This window comes from Larimichthys crocea, chromosome X, assembly GCF_000972845.2.
Source record: "Larimichthys crocea isolate SSNF chromosome X, L_crocea_2.0, whole genome shotgun sequence".
In the NCBI taxonomy this organism is placed as follows: domain Eukaryota; kingdom Metazoa; phylum Chordata; class Actinopteri; family Sciaenidae; genus Larimichthys; species Larimichthys crocea.
In genome coordinates this window covers 29,247,573-29,268,300 of record NC_040020.1, presented here as the reverse complement: position 1 = coordinate 29,268,300, position 20,728 = coordinate 29,247,573, and the positions used below count along the sequence as shown (strand labels likewise).

The 20,728-nt window shown below is 40.8% G+C and overlaps 1 protein-coding gene across 3 annotated transcripts; it reads right to left on the bottom strand.

Annotated features, from left to right (window-relative positions):
- Positions 1–373: 373 nt before the first annotated feature.
- Positions 374–19,219, bottom strand: vps54 (VPS54 subunit of GARP complex). 3 transcript variants are annotated; one of them, XM_027283079.1, is made up of 24 exons: positions 19,079–19,219; positions 17,155–17,320; positions 16,523–16,764; positions 12,899–12,983; positions 11,939–11,973; positions 11,648–11,779; positions 11,179–11,564; positions 9,878–10,004; positions 9,233–9,262; positions 8,280–8,387; positions 8,095–8,150; positions 7,325–7,421; positions 6,789–7,150; positions 6,421–6,550; positions 6,037–6,218; positions 5,711–5,823; positions 4,868–4,931; positions 4,651–4,756; positions 4,197–4,284; positions 3,940–4,061; positions 3,678–3,758; positions 2,935–3,042; positions 2,739–2,833; positions 374–2,659 (listed from the first exon to the last, which is right to left on the bottom strand). In XM_027283079.1, the coding sequence occupies exons 2-24, from the start codon at positions 17,288–17,290 to the stop codon at positions 2,554–2,556; spliced, it is 2,991 nt and encodes a 996-aa protein (XP_027138880.1). In that variant the 5' UTR covers positions 17,291–17,320; positions 19,079–19,219; the 3' UTR covers positions 374–2,553. The 3 variants fall into 3 exon arrangements, with proteins under 3 accessions (XP_027138880.1, XP_027138881.1, XP_010728613.2); XM_027283080.1 differs by lacking the exon at positions 19,079–19,219 and adding an exon at positions 18,877–19,054; XM_010730311.3 differs by lacking the exon at positions 9,233–9,262 and having other exon boundaries at positions 19,079–19,218.
- Positions 19,220–20,728: the final 1,509 nt, after the last annotated feature.

Genomic DNA, 20,728 nt, shown 5'->3' with positions numbered 1-20,728 from the left:
ACAGACTGAAGAACAAAAAGTCGCTCCATCATCCTGTTTTATTCACATCAGGTTTGAAGGATTCAAGACATTTTGGATTTTCAGACATGCAGCCCGACTCGTCTAAACCCAACACAGGGTCGACTCATTCATTCAATTACTCACTCACTCATTCACACACTCACACAGTGGTATGGTAGGCACACTGTAGTGGAGAGCTCAGATGTGTCATCTCTGACAGTCGATCAAAAGTAGGCACTTCTGAAGCAGACAGTGATGATAGTTGATGCTTTTTGTTCTCGGTTGAGTCTCGACTGCGGTCACGTCACGCCTCGTCCGCCCTCGTACACAGAGCTGATTGTGATTTTATTTTAGGATTATGAACCGTCACATCATCTTGAGATAAAGCCGTTTTCTCATGATAACAAAAAGAAAAAGTTTGCTGTATGAAAAGTACAGTAGCTGATTAATGCAGTCAGACAAAAGATACAGAAGAGAAATGCTCCAGTCTCATTTAATCTTGTAGTTTTTAAGAGGCTGAACGCTGCCTGGGGTTGTCGATGTAGTAGTGTCGATGTAGTTTCGGAGACGTGTGATTCCTGTTCAACTGAAGGTGACGTGACCGCAGCTTGACAGATGTAGGACAGCTAAACTTCACTCAGGAACAGAAAATCTGACGTCTGAGGAAACAAAGTAAGTACTGATGTAAACACCTGTGCAGGTATGCTGACTGTGAGTGAAGGAGCTGTCAATCAAACAAAATGTTTATCTACGATCACTACTTCAGCACAGTTTTGGTTTGAGCCGTGGATTCTGTCGTCAGTCAGTGGCTCTGTGCCGCACTTGTTGTGGCTGAACAGACATTTCTAAAAGGTGGTGTCAGTGAATTAAGGACTCACAAACCAGGTAGCCTGTCGACATGGGATCTAAAGGTGCGTTTTGAAGTGGTAAATCCTAACCTGTATAGTTATAAATAAAAACAAAAAACTGACATATTCTCTATTTGATCAATTTAAAAAAGGTGTAAACGGGTTAAATCAGCTCCTCACGATTTCACACGCTTTATTTTGAAGGAATTAGGACAGGAAAGTGACTCCACGACGACTTTGTGACCAGTGTCGGCACCGGAAAGCACCACGAGAGCATCACTTGAACGTCCCCTCTGCTACAGTTTGATTAGTCCACATCACGTCTTGTGATGTCACAACTACCTCAAACACAGACAGTGTTTGAAGCAACTTTAGAGTTCTTGTGTTAGATGTCTTGTGTGCTTGCATTTTACTCAGAAGAGCAAATTTGTTCTTGGTCTCATTTCTGGATTCTGACATTTGTTTTTCAAAATAAAAATCAAAAAGGAAGGTATAAAAATAAAAATGAATCAGATTTTCTGTTCCGTCGTGCGTCGTTTTTTGGCCTCGGTGGGAAACAAAAAGCTCATGCAGATTAAATAAAACAACAGTAGGAAGAAGGTCGACAGTAGATTGAGTTAACAGCTGATTTTCATGCTTCATGTTCTGCAGTCAAACTCTCATCAATTAATAACACGTATAAAAATGACTTGCTCTAGTCTAGTCTCTGGATCGTCACAACGTCTGGGCCTGAATATCGCTATCAAAGGAAACTTAATGCGTGGCTGGATTGTTTAAAAGAAGAAAAAAAGTGGAATTGAAGAGTTTATCTTCCAAATTAGAAACCTAGTTTTACTTTGGTAACAACAGGATGTAGCTGATGAGTTGTGATGTGTTCACAGTCTGGATTTAATTTATTTTAAATTTTCAGGAAATCAACTCTTCAATTACACTTTTTTTTTTTAATAAATCAGCTCCTGCTTCATTGGGGTTCCTCCAGGTCTCAAACTGCCTGAATTTCCAGGCCTTGAACACAAGAAGTCTGAAAAACTTTCTTGTTTTGAGTATAAAAGAATCCATTTCATGCCTGTATGTGTTCAGTCATTACCACAGAGAACAAAACCAAAAAAACAAACAGCTTATGAATGAGGTTTGGAAACATCTTGAAGGAACCCTGTTCATTCTTTTAGAGCAGGAAGGGAAGATAAGAGCGAATCACGTGAACCCTGACTCCTCGGCTGTGACGTTTTTGCAAAAGTCTCGAACCCAGCGACAGAAAAGTTCGGTTTCAGTGTGCGCTGATCAAAGAAACATCCCGGCCCCGCTGAAGAAAAAGTCTGCCACAGTATTGAATGTTTTCAAGACGACAGAAAATAAATTACCCCGCCATTTCTTAAACATTATCTACACCCTTGACTCCCACTAAAACCATCTCTAATAATTTACTAGTATTTCTGTTGAATTGCACACAGTGAGATGAGGCGACAGCAGTTTTTTGTTTTAAAGGAGGCTCTGTGTGTTACTTGATAAAGTCTTTTAAGGTGGAGCGGTTCAGGAAGCCACAGCATGTCGCTGCTTTTCTTCTCCCAGTTTAGTATTTTTGGTCCCTCTGGGCCTCCTCCAGCCTCAGCCGGCCGCCGTTGGCCCATGAGGTCGGCTCCCTCCACCGTTGCCGGGTTGGTCGGCAGGTCGGTCATGGACATCCCATTGTTGTCGTCGTCCCCCATCACCTCTTCTGCTCCCAGATCTCGGCCATGTTCAGGTCGAGCCGCTCGAGGCTTTTCAGCGCCTGGACGTTCTCCGTGTAGAACGCGACGTCCACCACCACCAGCCTGCAAACAGCAACACGTCAGTCACATTTCAAACATTTAATGTGTGTGTTTATTGTGTGTGTGTGTGTGGTGTAGTTACCCGTGCTGAGGTCCTCCGTCATTCACGACCCCGAGTCGAGCCAGCTGCCTCTTCAGGTGCATCTTAAAACTGGCATTAATCCTCAGAAACAACATCTGTCCAGGAGAACACATCTGTCTGAGACTGAGTTTCCTCACAGACACTCATAAAACCAAAATCTTTGGATAAAAGCAGAGCGAGGCGTGTCGAGTCTCACCTGTGTCTGTTCTTCAGGTAAAAGCTCATAAATGGCTTCGTGCATCTTTGACATCTGCTTACAGACGTTTCTGAAGCAGGCCGAAGGCATCGGAGCTTTCACTTCATACTGAGGAAACAACAAGAAGTGTTTGAAAAAACAAAGTGGTGCCCAACCTCTTTTCTATCATAAAGTAAACTGACTAAGTGACATATTTTATGGATATTTCATATTATATTCAATGCAGAACAATTAAACAGTGAACTCAATCAGAGATGAACTGTCCTGATATTTTTAGGAACTTTTTATACAATTCTTTATTACGTTTTTATTTTTTAAACAATTCTACAAACACATTCAGTGTTTTATGAGCTCTTTGGTTGATTTAACAAAGACTAATTTATCTTCAGTTTAATATACAGGGAAATCATTTGTTTGTTTTAAAATATGTATAATATATGTAAATCTGTAATGTAACATAATGACAATATCTTAAGATTATTCTTGGACATTTTCTGCTTTATTGGATAGTGACAGCTGGAGAGATGGACAGGAAATTCAGGGGTGATCGAGAGAATGAGCGAGCCAGAGGACTTTTAGCCTTGATCCTACCACGGCACCTGCAATAACTTTTATTAGTTTAATCGACTAAATGCACATTCCTATTTAAAGTTATATAGACCTGGGGTTAAATAATCTGAACACCGATCAGAGAAATTAGCTTGATGTAGTATCTGAGTGTAGGTAGTGTAGTTTTTAAGCACCTTTGATAAAACCTTCTCGAACAGACTGTCCATGATGGCCACCAGCTTAGCAGAAATCTCTGCTATGTGATCATTGTAGTCCTGCAAAGAAACAGAGACACCAAAACCAAAATGAAATATTTAGATTGTGATTCTTTAAATTAAAAAGCTGCTTCAAGTGTTTTGTGAATTGTAGAAAGAACAAATGTGAGGATCTGAAGTCTGTACACAGCAGATGTTTATTTGTGATTGCAGCATCTGTTCAATGATCGCTGAGCGTTACCTTGGTGATGTGGTCGAAGTGTCGGAGGACGCTGAACTGTTTGGGCTGCAGTTTGGTCTCAAAATGAGCTCTGATGATGGGAATGTAGTGAACCACCAGCTGCAGGCAGCGGGAAGCTAATGCTACACACACACACACACACACACACACACACACACACATAAAGTTTGAATGCAGCAGAGGTTGGACAGCTTCTTCAAACACACTGACTGGTTCTGAACCTGACAGATCAGACTGATGTGTGCGGCTGGTCGTACCGAGGTTTTTGGTGGTGATGGTCTTGAGGCCGACCACCTGCAGAGCTCCGGCTCCCAGAACCAGCTGGCAGCTCCGAGAGTTGAAGTGCTGCAGAAACGAAAATAGAGGAGCTCATTTTTAAACACTGTAAACTAAATGTTGAGGTAAGAGTGAGCGGCTGCAGGGCTTCAGGACGCTACCGACACGTCACTTAACATTAGATTTACTTTACAAATTGACCTCATGGGGGCAAAATGTAAAAATAATTAAAAGATAATAATAGGTAGATTAAAAGTCAATTAGTAAAATGATAACTATAAAGTCAAGCAATTAAAATTTAGCGAATGAATCAACTAAAACAAGAACTGGAAGTGAACTAAACTTAAATTAGGTAAACTTGGTGTGTTATTCCAGGTTGCAGTTGCACGATGAGAAAAACTGGATCTCAGTCTGAGTGTTTGAGGTGGTTCTGACCTTGAGGAGGTCCGATAGACGCGTCAGCATGTCGGTGGCGATGGATGGGATGTCGTTGACACACTGACAGTATTCCAGAAAGATCCGGATCAGCAGCAGAACCGTCCTGAAGAGACAGAAACCTGACTTTAATTTTCATTGTGTGTCCAATTTGATAATCTTGAATTACTGTCTGACGTTCACAGTAAGTGTTTGATTAGTTTGACTGGACACGAACCCAACAACGGCGTATTTTTGCCCGTTGACGAGCAGAAACTCAGTGGGCTTCCTTTCCTCTGGACCTGTACAGAGAAAACAAACATGTTAGATGTCACATATATTAGTCATGTTCTGTTTTCTCAGAGAATAAACATAATTATCATTTATCACTGCGAAGAAAAAATGCAACAGTGGTTTCGGATCACGTTTCCCTTTGGACTGAAGATGATTTTTCGTACTTGTTGAAAAGAGATTCAAAGTTTTGGATGTTATTTAGCCGTTGCTCCGATGTGGTCAGAGTTGTTACATTTTCCTGTATATGCATGACATGTAGCCGACACTTTTATCTCCACTGAACAGATATTTTTGGGTGTCCTGCAGCTGAAGAGAAGACCAGAACTTTCACCTCGTTTAGATACGAGACTAAGACTAAACGTCCGGACAGTTTACTCTTACATTGTTCTGCCAAACATTTGTTTAAAATACACAAAATAGAAACCATCAAGGGATTTTCAAATTTCAGACGATCCTTGAACAAACCATGACATCCTGACATCTGAGCTTCAAATAGTGATATTTCATTAAAATCAATATTTAAAAATAAACCATCTGCACCCAATATAAACCATTTACAAGGCGGAGGTGTTTTAGTTTCTGTGTCCGCCTTAAAATACCTTTTTAGTACTCAAGTACCAAAGAAAACTTGATGTCATGTTTTTGTAATGTCACTATGTTTCATAAATTTTAGTGACTTGTTACGGTTTTCTGCCTCGACGACACTGTTGCAGTTGATGCCTCATACAGCAGAAGCTGAGTGGTTCAGGTAACGTCTGCAGGTCTGTGGGTTTTTTTTTTTTGGTACCTGGGATTTTGCGCTCTGGTAGTGATATTCTGCCGTCAGCAATGGAGTTCACCAGATCCTGAAACTCAGCGGGAACCTCGGCCTGCTTCCAGCGCTCATTATCCAGGAGGAGGCTGCAGAGACACAAAACAACCAGCTGACTGACTGACTATTTTAATGCTCCTCAACCTTTTCGCATGTAACACACAAATAAACCTGGTCACGACGCAGCTTTGTTTATGTTTAAAGCAGTGCTCATCATTAGGCAGCTACTTTAGATTCAGAGTCTTTAGATGAAAATGTTTATCAGCTTTAGTCATATCTAAGTGTTTGTTCTTGCTGCTGACCTGAGTTTGGTCTTGCGTTCTTCATGGAAGCGGTGGACGAAGCGGTTGGCCTGGCTCTGCAGCGCTCCCCGCAGGGAGACGCTGCGCCTGCCGCACAGCTCCTCTGTGTCCCTGACGAAACCCTCCACGGCCTGGGAGAGACACACAAACTCCGCCGAGCTCAGACGCTCCAGAGAGCCGTCCTGTTGGAGACAAAGACGATGCGAGAGGTCACATAAAACTAATTTTAACTTTAAATTTTGAAATCTCAATTAAATAAAGATTAAATAAAATAAGAAAACAATCAAATAATACAGAGAAAACAGCCTTTTCTGTGATACAAAACAAATTTTAGACTGGACCAGTTGATATTAATGTCATAATTAATGGTGGTCTCTTTCTTACTTTGGCTCTGGCTGTGAGGACTTTGACGCAGCGGTCATGGCTGATGTCGGAGGCCGAGTGCAGCAGCTCCTGGATGTTGTTGATCACACGGTTCAGCTCGTGATCTGTGGGCATCATGTTCTCAGCGGACCTGAGGACAAAGACACTCACCGTTTGACCCGTCTACACGTGAACCCTTCACCTGCTATTTCCAAACAATAACATGTTTCACAGCTATGCAGCATCTTGTTGACACGTTTATGTAACAACTCATCACTGCACTATAACGTAATGTATGTCTGACCTTTTCTATTTGTACTTTATTTTATTTTAATGTACCTATCTATATTCAGAACCCTTTGAGGGTCATTATAAAAGCAGGAACATACATGAAGCTCTGCTCCCTGCTGACGGAGGTCTCTGTGGTCCCAAAGGCAGAGTCGCTGCCGCCAGCCTCCGTCCGGCTCTGCTGCGTCCGGGAGCCCACCACAGAGCTCTGATCCTGGACCCCTGCCTGCTGCTGCTGCTGCTGCTGCTGCTGCTGCTGCTGCTGCTGGGCCTCGTTCAGAGCGTCACTGATGAACAGACCTTCGTGAGTGAGGTAGGCCAACTCAGCCTCCCCCTGCAGGAGCGACTGACTGTGAGAAGCCTCCTGACATGAAGCCCCTGAACTGGCCTCCTCCAGGAGCCGGTTCCTCTGGTTTGAGGCCAGAACCTCCAGGACCACGTTTTTGATCACGTTCAGAGTGGCCTGACAGACAGACAGGACATATAAGACGTAATTAGTCACCTGATGACACGCGAGAGGTGTGAGGAGGGAGAAAGACAAAGAGAAGGGACATGAGATGTGTTGGTGTTGACCGACCATCTAACTGGATGAGGTGAATCCATCAGATCTGATTATTTTGTGAGAGTGTTGACTCACCTTGATCCTCTGCAGGAAGAGAAGGAAACTCTCAAAGACGTTTTTCAGCAGCTCAAACCACTGAGGAAACGTCATCACACGCATCTGGTCAGCTAGCCTTCAGACACACACACATTCAACATAAACATCCTGTTCAACAAGAGTCAAACAACTATACTTTGGCTGAAACACACACTTACAGGGACCACAAGTTTTGAAATTGGTCCAGTACTGAGTGAGAGCGCTGCAGCCACGAAACAAACTAGGCTGGCTCAGATTGTTGACTCCACAGTGAAATGAAAAGTTTCCTGTTCCTTTCACTTGATCCAGTCTGTGAAATCTCCTCTGTGGGCAGAAGATCACACTACCAACAGGAACACCACCCATCTCCAGAGCTTCATTTTCAGCCAGGACATTGAAAATATATATTTTTTTCTTCTTTCCTGCAACAAGTCACCTCTTAGACACACAGCAGATGAAGCCAAAGGAACAGGAAATATTATACTTGTCTCTAGAGTCGTGTTGTCAGACACTTTTAATTTGTAGTAGTTGATGCCTGTTTCGCAGATGAAGGCTGTATCGCTCTTACTCAGTATTGGACCAATTGGATTCAAACTTCTTGTCCTCATTAGTCACACAAAAACATGGGAAACAAAGTCCAGGACACATTCAGGTCACACTGCTTTTAGAAAACAGTCCTCCACATTGACTTGTAACAAAGCCCCCTAATGTTCCAATATAACCAACAATAAGTATCGACGGCACAGAACAACGTTCACGTTTCTACTTACTTAGTGACGACTTCAGTGTCAATTTCTTCTATGTGCAAAACACTTTCTGCTACACACTGCAGACACAAACAGATTTAAAGTGTTTTTCCAGCACTAATAATAACTAAATGTCGTAAATGTGTGTGTGTTTTTGGAGATATATATTTTACTCTCATTCGTGTTTAGTGAGTCAGAGTTAGTTGTACCTGAGTGACGATGGCTTTAGCAGCCATAATCATCTCATCGCTGTAAATATCCAAAAAGTCCAGTTTCCTCTGCCGCAGCAGGCCGAACACCAGAGACTCCAGACGCTCCTAAAACACAGGAATAAATAAGATGAACAATAACTCATCAATAACAGTGACGCTTAAAACTCCACAAGCAGCAGTGTTTAAACAAGACGTGATTACATTTGCATTATTTACAATTTATCAATATAAATTAAGATTTCTTTGATGAAACAAGTAAATCTTCACATGCAACAAATCAATAACTGAAATGACCACAGAGCTGCCCACAGCTCAAATCGTTTTAAATTATAATCTGAAAGTTGACACCATGATTTTTTTTATCTGTTTGAAACAAAATAAACATTTTAATCTTAAAACGTGCAAATATTTAAATTAAAAAAGACACAAAACCCAGTCAGGTGTAATTCATAACAGAAGCTTCGTCGTTATTATTGTTGGATTCATTTGTTTTTACTTTATAGTTTAAAGAAACATTTTAAATAGTGTTTTCTTCAATAGGTAAATTATGGACCACGATACCAAAAAAAAAAAAAAAAAAAAACTCTTTATCATTTGACTGAGGATGAATATTGTAAATTAAAGAAACATGCTGCTAGGCCTTCAGAATCATTCAAACACATTTAAACAGTTTTCAGTGTTTTCAATCTGCCTGGAGAGCAGATGGATTCAACACATGTGAACAAGTCTCTAATTTGTTTCAATGAGCTTCATAACTTTCATGGCACGATCCAAAGCATCTTAAAGCAGCAAACTTCCCCCATCGGGCACTCCAGGCACATTAAAAACAAACAATTATCTCAAGGCAGTATTTGATCGATCACTGATTCACACTGAGACCATAGGCTGATTTCAGCAGCAGGCGTGATTTCATGTGTGTGTGTGTGTGTGTGTGTGTGTGTGTCTCCCACCTTCTGTGAGGCAGCGTTTGGTTTGTGGACCTGTGATGGGCACAGCATCCGTTAAATACAACAACAATACGCATCAGTGCTGTGAAGTGTTTATGACTAGATGTGACTGCAAGTGTCAGCGCCATCTACGGTTGCCTGTTTTTCACCACAACTTACAACCTGAAAAAAAAACAGGCTGCTGGAAAACAAGAAATCAAATTGAAACTGAAACCTGTGATTTTATAAACAGATGATTTGTTTTTTCTCCTTTAATTAAAAAGCAAATTATTCTTTTTAAAATTCACATTTGTAATAATAAAACTTTATTTACCTTTTTCAGGCCTAAACTGACAAATTTAAGAACAAAAATCCTTTTTTATAGGAGAACCTTCTCAAAATCTCTCACTCCCTTTGATATTCATCCAAAATGTCACATTAAGGCACCAAGACCACGAGAAACTCCACAGAAAAAAACATTAAGGCACCAAGACCACGAGAAACTCCACAGAAAAAAAAAATCATGATTTGTCATCAAAAATTTCTGTAAGAACTGCATTTTTGGCAACAGGAGGGAAATTCCTGTTTGAAGAGGTTTTTGTTTTTGTGGGACGTATAAAAATGTGACGAATAAATGTTTTGAGAGGAGATCAGGGAGTTTGTTCAGACCTTCTCCAGGACTTGGGGCTCGTCCTTCAGGCTGCGGCTCAGGTCGCTGCGGGCGTACATGCTGAAATCCTCCACCATCATTTTATCGATCAGCTTCTCCAGCTCACACAGCTGGGAGCCCAGATGTCTGCAGGACAGACAGACAGACAGACAGACAGACAGACAGACAGACAGTGAGTAGATCTGCAGCTGCAGTGTGTTTCTGACTGACAGCATCATCACGACTTCCTGTACGGAGACTTTAAAGGTCACATGAAATGATTTAATCATGTTTGGTTTAATGTGTGTGACTGTCAGCAAATATGTTCATTGAACTGCCGATGAATGGAAATTACAAAATAAAATAAACTTGTCACTAAACTTCTTCCAAATTAAAGTTGTTGTCTCCATGGACAAACAGGTTGTTACAGACTTAAAAAGGCTAATAACCAGAACTTCTGTCAGATTAAATGTGACCAAAAAAATACAAGAAAATAGATTTGACAAAATCTAAGTGAAGACTGAGGAAGATTTAAAGACTTTAAACTTTATCAGGAGCTCTAGTTGTTTCTTATTTATATATAGTTTGTTTATTAATGACTTCAGTCAAACAGCTCAGGTAAGTGAGTCACTTCTCACACAAGGTAAAACATTTACTATTACTAAAAATGAAGAGACATTTTACAGTTGACTGGTTACTAACCATCCGTGCTGCCCTTCGATATTTATACTGTTATACTGTACCATCCAATTTTTACATTATCCTGCTTCATTGAATGAGCAGCAATACGGTCACATTAGTGGTGATCAGCCCGTGAAGGTATTTTCACACAAACTGATGTGAGTTTTCTGTATGCTGCTTTTGTTTTGAAAATGTTATTTTCAGCTGGTTGTGAAGAATTAACACAGACTGCACAAGCAGTCATGTTTGACTCTCGGTAACACATCATCATGACAGAGTTCATCTACTGTTGTTGTTTTGTTATTTTTTGGGTGATTTCTGTCATTTTATTTAGCCAATTTAACGTTCTGCCTCCGAAGAACAAGTGAGAGAAAAAACATAAAATTTATATATATAACTCAGTTAAGGGTTTATTTCAACCAAACCAGAGTTGGTGATTGTTGGAGAACTGGAAAGACTGACCAAGGTGGTTTTATTTCTTTCTGTTGTTACTGTGCGTTACAATGCAATAAGCTCTTCTTCAGTTTGGTGAAAGAGAGGCTTGATTTCTGAAGGTGTACGCTTCTTTTTCCTTTCTTGTTTCATATACTTTGTTTATTCATTGGGACGTAGCTAGCTCTGTGTTTAAAATCAGTCTTACCTGAAGCTGTGGATTCCTTGGAGCTCCTGCTGCAGCACCTCCTTGGTGGTGGAGATGAGTTCCAGCGCTCCAACAAACTCGGAGGTGGAGAGCAGCAGCTGCACGGTGGGCTGCGTCTGATGCACCGCCGCCATCAGCTTTAGCTTATTGTGCAGCTTGACACAGTTGTTGCGGGTCAGGGCGGTGCGGAGGGCCCGCAGAGGTCCCTGACACATGACCCTGTCAATGTCGGCTGTCCGGCCCCGCAGGACGGCCACGGCCTGCTGCGTCTCCTGCAGCCGGTCCTGCAGCTCGTGTTGAGAGGACATGGCGTGGAAAAACGCCTCAGAGCGCAGAGAGATCTGCCGGGCGATGCTCACCTCCACCACATCCAGGTAGTGACTTAGCTGGAGGGAGGCATGAGGTTATGTTAAACTATTAACTACTAACTACGCACACAGACACACACAGAGTAGATCACTGAGTTCACCTTCTCCTGCAGTAGTTTGGACGATGCCACGTCTCTGCTGCTCTTTCCTCCGGCACTGTTGAAGTGCGACCAGGGCAGGACAGTGTTGAAAGTGGCCGGGTCCTCCAGAGCAAACTCAGGCTTCATGAAGATCTAAAAATCCAAAACGCACACGCCCAGAAGGTAAGAGTGAGCTGAAACCTCCCCGTAACAACAAACAAAATCAGAGGTGAAGGTTTAAAAGTTTAAAAACTGAGCCGAATCTCAGTGATGATCCAATAAGAATAGAATAAAGCAGAGGAGGAGTGTTACCTTCGGGACTTGTTCCAGCTCCGCTCTGGATTTGTCTGGAGGAAACAAGAGAAGCTCTGGATCAGTAATTTAATATTATTCAATTCGTTTTTTGCAGCTCTGAACTACAAAGTTATATGATGTCAAATGTTGCTCAATGAACACAAATGTACAAAAAAAAATACTTTAATAATAAATTGTATTTGTAACACACTTCTTAAAACCAAGAAAGAAAGTATCAGATCATAAATATCAGATGAAAAATAAAAGCCAAAAATAAAAAAACAGTCCACCAAAAAAAAAGTGGTTACATCTTTAAGTATGAAGTGTAAATCATCAAAATCTCAACACACAAGTTCTGTTTCCTGTAGGGGGTTTCCATGGTAATGATTTACAGCCTCTTAGTTAGTTCAGATTTTTTGAAGTGGGGTTGTATGAGGTCCTTATTACTACTTTTAAAACAGTCATTTTACTTCACAGAACACGGAGGTGGCTGGTCCACTGCTGCCTCAATCGGTTAGTTTGTGTCAAAATCCCAACTAATGTTCAGTGCTGTGGTTCGAGGCAGCAGTAAAGCAGCAACTCTCATGTTCTGTGAGGTAAAATGACTGGTGGGTGGGCTTTGGAGAGAGAAATATAGCTGCTTCCCATCCCAAAGGGTTGTCTGACAGTGAGGTAATACAGTGAAAACACATATACTGTGCACTTAAACTGACATATTTAGGGAGGATGAAATATGTTTTGTTGCTGCCCCAGTCCATAGTAACATTTTACTTAGCTTCCCATCTGTCAGTGCAATTGTTCATTGATATTTAAAATCAATTTGTATTTGACTTAATCTTAATAAAATAAATCTAATAAAATATCTGCATTAAAAAACTGCTCTGAGTGTCCAGCTGTAGAGCAGGCTGGCAGTGAGAGGTTGGTGTATGTGGAGAGGAGGTACGAGTCGTGCAGCAAGAGCTGGTTAATAATTCATACCGTGGTTGGTGGTGACACTGGAGACGGCGTCCACGTCGTCTTTGTTGGGACAGATCGTCTTGCAGCGCTCGTGGATTCTTTCCCTCTAAAAATAAAAGCACAGAAAGACAAAAAGATTCAGGAGTTTTGGATAAAATTGGTTACAGTTTGGCCTGAGGGTGGTGCTACATGACAAAAACATGAACGCTTCCAAAGGTCACAGCTCGTGTTGCTAAGAGCAACAACGCAGCACGAAACAGGAATATGGAAACTTTGAAGGAATGTTTGATAGCTGTTCTTGTGTCTTATGGTTTTTATTGTCAGTAAGACATCATTCTGAAACCCGAAGGAGGAAATAAACAAAGATACATTGACCTCTCTGAAAACTAGAGGACTCTTACAGGAATAGAAAGAAGTCAGTCCAGGTACCAAAGTCTGAAGAAAAATTAAATGTTACACACCTTCAACCTGGAAGTCAAACTCTTATCTGTAATTTTTTTAAATCAATTTCAAACCTTTTAAATCTTGTTACAGCTATATGTGGAACTAAATATACAACTAATGATTAAAAAAAATAAATAAATAAGGAAGGCACATTAACCGTGCTGACGTAAACGTTAACATGAAGAAAGAGGTAAACGTAAACCAGAAAACACAGTTGATGCAGTCTGTAATGAGATCTCCCATCGAAACATTAAACGGGGAAAAAATAACTAACATCGAGGTATTTTTAAGACTGACGTTTTAAATTTAGAAAAGTGAGTCAGAATTAACTGTTTCACATTGATGTCCTCTGTGCCGACATTTTCAAAGTGCTGTCAGGACAAAAAGTGCTGTAACAAAAAAGGTTTCACTTTTCGTTTGTTTCTCTAGACGCCGTCGTGTTGCCAAACACAGAGAAGTAAAAAAAAAAAAAGTGTCAAATTCTATAATACAACACAGAGGCTTGTTTTATTTTCAGAGTTATTAGACATTGCAATTATTTTAGTTGAGTAATAAAACAGGAAATGATCAAAGCATTCAGTAGAGTGTTTGTGGCCTCCTCTTTGTGTTTCATTATGGGAGACATAAGTGCAGTGTTTCCCATAATACATCTGTGGCACACCACCACAGTTTCACAGCAACCACGAAAGAATCATAAATAATGAAAATTGAGCTGAGCTAAGTGGCACACAAGTGGAAAAACAAAACTCGAGGAACTGCCGTCACAGATCTGATCAGAGAGCAGTCTGATCAGGAGAAATAAACATGTCACCAACAATAAAACCACGTTCAATCCTTTCAACTTGGACAAATCCGTCTTTAAACACACGCATGCTCATATATGCATTAAAATAAGAGGCCTTACTAGTTTGCATTAGACAAATTAAGTGAACATCTTCTAAAGACATCTTCTTAAAAACTAGAGGTGATCGCGCCTTCCGATCAGGGCCCCTCGACTCTGCAACGACCTGCCCGAGGAGCTAAGGCTCGCTGAATCAGTGAATTCTTTTAAATCACTTCAAAACTAACTTTTACAGACTGGCCTTTTTGAGATGTCATCTATTTTTATTTTTTTTATCTCTTTACTTTATTTTTTAATTGTATCTATTAATTTTCTATGTTTATTAATTGTCCTTTTATCATTTCTTTTATTTTCTTTGATTCTATTGCTCTGTAAAGCACTTTGTAAAACTCTGTTTTTTAAAAGGTGCTATAAAAATAAAGTTATTAGTATTATTATAAAGTTTTTTCAGTGCAAGGTTTCTTTGTCATACTGTTTCCTTGCTGAGTGGCAGCACAGCGAAGAAAAAAAACAGGAAGTTAGCAGTTACGGCAATAGATGACGGCAAAGATACCAGATCTTAAAGTCAGAAGGCGCAGCTGCTTCAGTGCTGTGACACACAGCACACACACTCATGAGGGAATTAAAATGTTCTTCCTTTCAGAAATCCAAACATGCAGTCAAATCTGTCAACAACACACAAACACATGCATATCTTTTTAAATTCACTTTCAGAGGATATCATTTATGTATATCTGTGAATAAACGTCCATAACGTAACATCCATGTTACATCCAGTAACAGATGTCGTAACATCCAAAAAGGAGCTTTTAATAGCTAAATTTGGCAAACTATTTGTGCTGCCGATTATCCAAAATGTATACAAATATAGGCTCACATGATCAGGGCTCAAGTTGAAACCAAAAGTGTAAATCACACAGAATGAGGATTTTGTCCTCAACATGTTACAAAGTTATTTCTTTACAGTCAGTACACAGAAGAACAATTACAGTGAACAATAACTCCTTCAATGGGCACATGAGCTTTTCATTATCAAGATAGGCCATCTGACAAAATGTGAGATGTGAAGGAGAGCTACGAGAGGAAATCACAAATGACTGCATTTTATTCAGGGCGACGTTACAGCAGATGGGCTGTAACCGACAGAGACAAGCCGTTCACCTACATGTCAAACCAGACCACACAGAAATGTCCTTTGTCGCTCGCATTAATCTTTAACCTCACATGCTCTGAAAGCTTTTCATCATTTCTTTAATACATAATAATTTCCAACCTTTGTAAGAAATTTACAACATCATTTTTGCTCCTATTTGACAGTAACAATACAGAGCGTAGCTTTGTCACGCTACCAAAACGTTGACTTTGATAAGAGTACCAAGTTCAGTATCACGACACTCAATACCAAAACAATACTTGAAACTGATAAGATACTGATTTCATACTTAGTACCTAATAGTACTGGTATTTTCCAGTTAAGTATCTAGTTATCATTATTATTGAGTTTTACATGTTTCTTTTCAGTTGACTGATATAATTTAATAAACAAACGTTAATTTAATTAAAAAGAACGTGACACTAAACAAATAATAAGATTTAAATTTTCACGCCCAGCTTCTAAAATCTTCTTTGGCCCGTGGACAAATGTAGTTATAGACCGTTAGTACAAAGACAGGAAACACCGCAGTTATATAGTTTGCATATACTATACATATACTGCACTTTAAACAATCAGTGTCTATTCTCTGTACAGTCTCTCAAACACTAAATTCTTTTATAAGGTTTTAGATTTTTATATCGTATAGTTTACTGTTACTTCACTTTTATTTAACTGTTATTTATACCTTGTTTATACAGTGTTAAATTGTCTATCTTATAGGTGTATAGTTTTCAAATGTCTTTGCTTTTTCCTGCTATTACTTAATATCTAACTTACCGTTTGGGAGCTGCTGTAACAAACACAATTTCCCTGCAGGGATTAATAAAGTATTTCTGATTCTGATATGGTTTAAAACCCTCAACCACCAGAAAGAACTTTTTATTTCTGCCATTACAGAATGAAAAAATGTTTGGTGCATGTTTTTTTTTTTTAATTTAAGATCATCATGTGTGGATGGAAAAAAATCTCTCCCATCTAAAAATGTTTCTGTATCGAGGCTATAAAAAGAAACTGTCAGTGCTGAAACTGCTTCGACAGGATTCCTGACACACCCAAAACAAGTTCAGGAAAAGCTGAATGGAAGCACGACGGATACAACAAGTACGGAGGCTTCAAAGTCACAAAGCCGTCCTTCAATCAGAATCATGAGTCTGCTGAGGTCTGAGCTGCAGTGATGCTCTGAATTATTCACTGTGGGAGTTACCTGAGCCATCTCCTGCAGGTAGGGCCCGAAGTGTTCCCTGGTGATGTTGGGGAGGTAGAAGGAGGGCATCACCTCCGTCTCGGCGAAGTCCAGGCCCCATGTTTTGGTGAAAAAGTCGGACTCCCTTTTTGCGAGCCGCGGGTCGTTCAGCGCAGCGGGGAGGTTGACCTTCGAGCTGTACACCGTCCACCTGTCGTGCTCTGCCACCACGGACGGGCCGTCACACAGACCTCGCCCCCCGCCTGCAGGACCATGTGGAAAATCTAAATTTAATAACAACTTCCTGTGAAACTATGCTGAAATAATTAGTCCACTGACATAAAATGAATAATTAATTGAGTCACTTTTAAGTTACCTGGCAAAAATACAAACATATCATGATTTCACCCACTCAAATTTAAACATTTACTCATTTTCTTTGCCTTATATCATTATAAACTGAACATTTGTGAGTTTCTGATTGTTTGTGGGACAAAAAACAAAAACATTTAAGCCATCACCTCAGTCTCCGGGAAACTAATGAGACATTTTCCTGACATTCTTTAGTCTTACTGATGGATGAATCAGTTAGTTACAGCACTAAGATGATGTCTACAAATGCTAAAACATTAAAAGATTTCAGCTGTTCCCACCGGTGGGCTCCTTAGGACAGACGTCGGGCAAGGACCGGATGGACCGGCAACGAGGGGGGGAGGGATCCCGCTCCTTCAGAAAGATCCGATCTCGGCCTGCACGAGGCACTGGAGAGGAGCTGTGGCTGGAGGCCATGGCATTGGGACTTGCCTCCCAAGAGGCTAGCTGGAGAGAGAGAGACAGACAGACAGACAGACAGACAGACAGACAGACAGACAGACAGACACAAATAAGATACAAATAATACAAATTAAAAAATAACATTTAAAGGGATAGGACTGTCTGTGACATGGAGCTCCATTGTAAAAACTTTTAAGAAACACATCACTAAGCCACAATTAATCAGGAAGAAAGAAAGTACTGAGATGGAATAAAACATCTGTCGTCAGATTAAAACCGATAGGGAGTTTTCTGAAGAACAGAAAGTAACACATTCGTTCAGTGAGTTTGTCTTCTGCAGCTGCAGCGGTTCAAACCAACGACTTTTTGATAAGTGACAACGTTTGTGCTGCTTTGGAGGAATTAACAAGCAGACTTTCATACCAAGTATTTCCTCCTGTGGTTCATTTGGTTTGAACAGGGGAGAATTATTTAAATGTAATGGAAAACAATGAGATGACAGACTGATCACCGAAAACACAACAGCAACAACTGCACAGAGACAATCTCGCTGGTAGATCTGAATACTATTTATGTGTTGACATGTCACTGCAGGCGCCAACAATTTAGAGAATTTTAGTCCTGGAAAAGCTCTACAAAGTACAACAGACGACTTTTTCAGTGCACATTTTGTGCATTGGTCCAAAATGTTATAATACGGAAACATATTTCAGCTGCTACACAAAATCTTCCAGTGTCACTCTTAATCTAAACACTTTAAAGCGACACTCGAGCAATCTAGTGTTGCACATCCACAAAGTTTAGAGAACTTAAAAAAGAGACAATTTAGTCGAAGCAACAGGGGATGAGATGAGCCGCATTCAAGCTTCATTTCCATCTTCTCTGCCCGAGTTTGTACACAGCCTCTCTGCTATGATACACAGCCAAAATACAGATCAGCCCTACAAACCTTCACGCTTACTTACAGTCACTTCAACTGAAGCTCAGACACACGACTGACAAACACGAGCACACGTTACCTTTGACAAAGTGTAAGTCTTGTTTAATATTACACTATAACTTGATTTGATTAAAGTGGGGGATCAATGTGAGTGTTAATCAAGCCTGATGACACCACTATGACATAATCATCATTATTTTATCAGACTTGATAAGGCTCGATCAGAGCTACAGGATTATATAACTGTGCTCCTCTTCATAACTTCATGTGTAGCTTCTCTTCACTATGAATCCACATAAAAGTCCTTCACACTGCTGAGTGCACGCCTCAGTTAAACTGTGAATGAATTAGTGAACTAAACTCATTAGAGACTGAAACGATCAAAGTTCATCATCAAGTGAAGTTATCAAACTGTTGCTTCTTTCGTGCAGATCTCACCTCAGTCTCTGTGTGACAGCATCAGGTCTTAAATGTTTGTTGTTATTGTTTTAAACAGGTTTTTGTGTTGCACATTTCAAATGTGCCAAAACAGGGAGCTAGCCAGCTAGCCTTAGCTTAGCTCCGGTGAACTCACTGCTGTGATCGTTTAATGTCACAAACACTGAGCTGACCGTGAAGCCGGCACTGACGGGAGACAGAAGACACATAAAACCAGTCTTACTTTGGATGACAGGGCTGGTGAGACTCTGAATATCCGCGGCCTGAGCCGGATGCTAACGCTGGAGCTAATGTTGTCAGCCGGGGTTACACGTAGACTGGCTAATGCTAATGCTAACGCTAGCAGGCTAGCCGGAGGAGCAGCTGTGACAGGCGGCAGAAACTGACGACGAGCCGCGGGGCGGCGTGACCGCGGAGCTCCGTACCTGTCGTGTGTGTTTGTCCTCTTCACCATCACAGGAACACCGGAGGAGCAACCCGCAGCAAAACAACAGGAGACACCAGTACGCCGACCATCATGCACTGCGGGAGGAGAGGCGGAGGAGCGGCGTTAGAGCGGCAGAGCGGCGGAGCGGCAGAGCGGCAGAGCGGCAGAGCGGCAGAGCGGCAGAGCGGCAGAGCGGCAGAGGTTCCTTCTGCTGCCATGAAGCTCACTGCTGCCACCTGCCGACCACCGCTCACCTGTAACAACACAACCATGACTTAAATATCATTTATACTGTAAAAACAATGCAAACTATAGAATTTATATTTTATGTTTATACAAAATTACAAGAGGTGGAATAAGTTTTTATTTTTATTTATTTAAAGCAACATGTGTGTAGAAATTGGTGTTTGTTGTGATTTAGCGCCCCCAGTTTCAGAGTGTAATACCACTGTGGTAACAGCTGTACACGTGTTTGTTATTATTATATTACTCAAGTAGTAACTAGTACTAGTGAGTTGACAACTTTGCTAATAGCCAAACATCAACAAGTGCAACAACACAAGACACAGCAGCCAGATAATCTTACCACTTACTAGTCCAATAGCAAGAAGCCCAGCTCCATGTCTGTAAAATACTAGATTCAGTCTTGTCCTGTGGTTTCTTGCTCTGCCACTGTCTGCTTTTCTCTTCTTAGCTTCCTCTTCGGTCTTTTCTTCTCTGTCATTATGTCCATGGAGGCTGCTGAGCTTGGTTACACTACCCGCTTATCCAGCTCCAGTTCTGGCATGACACTAGCTCCTCTCCACGTCGGCATTCACCCACGCCCTGGGACTGAAAACCTCCTCTTCCCGATAGTCCAAAACACCAGTGGTACAGAAATATTCCCCTGGTGCTCTGAGCTCACAGTCTAGACAGCCCGGCTAACAAACTGAGCTAACATTAATTAACAGCAGCTACAGCTCACTACAAGATATACTGTCATTTTTGCTTCATTGTATTTCTTTGACAGGTTTAGTTCCTTTACAGCTGAGGCTGTCGTATTCAATAAAATTCAGGATGAAAATAGATCCAGTGAGCTGAAATCTGGAAGAAGTCCAGGTTTTCCTTCACTTACTTCAGAGTGTGAGTTTTCTTTTTTCATTCAGCGTAATCCTGAAATACTCTGGTGTACCAATGACCAAAAATACTTAATACTTGTTTCATTGTGATTTCTTTTGGTGAGTTTCTTTTGGTGAGTTACCTTTGTCTCAAATGATTGGACAAGAAGATGGATTATTTAGGTAGTTTTACTCTGAGACACAGTGGATCAGTTAATGAAGTTAATATAAATAGTTGTGTCTTGTCATAGAAGAATAAAAACTCTGAGTTATTGTCGTCATGTACAAAACTTGGCTGATTGTTTGACAGCAACCAGTGTCCAGGTCACACTTTTACACCACAGCTGTGAGTGCAGTGAACAATGAGTCAGTGAGCTGTTTAACACCTGTTTTGACGCTCCTACATTCGGTCTCCTGCTGGCTCTATCTGATGCATGTGTGGTCACTCCCATCGAGAGCAGTCAAGGTTTTACTCTGACTATCTCGAGTTTGCCTAATGTGAGCCTTCTGAACAGATCCACTTGTGTTTATGTCTCCAAAAAGAGTCAACA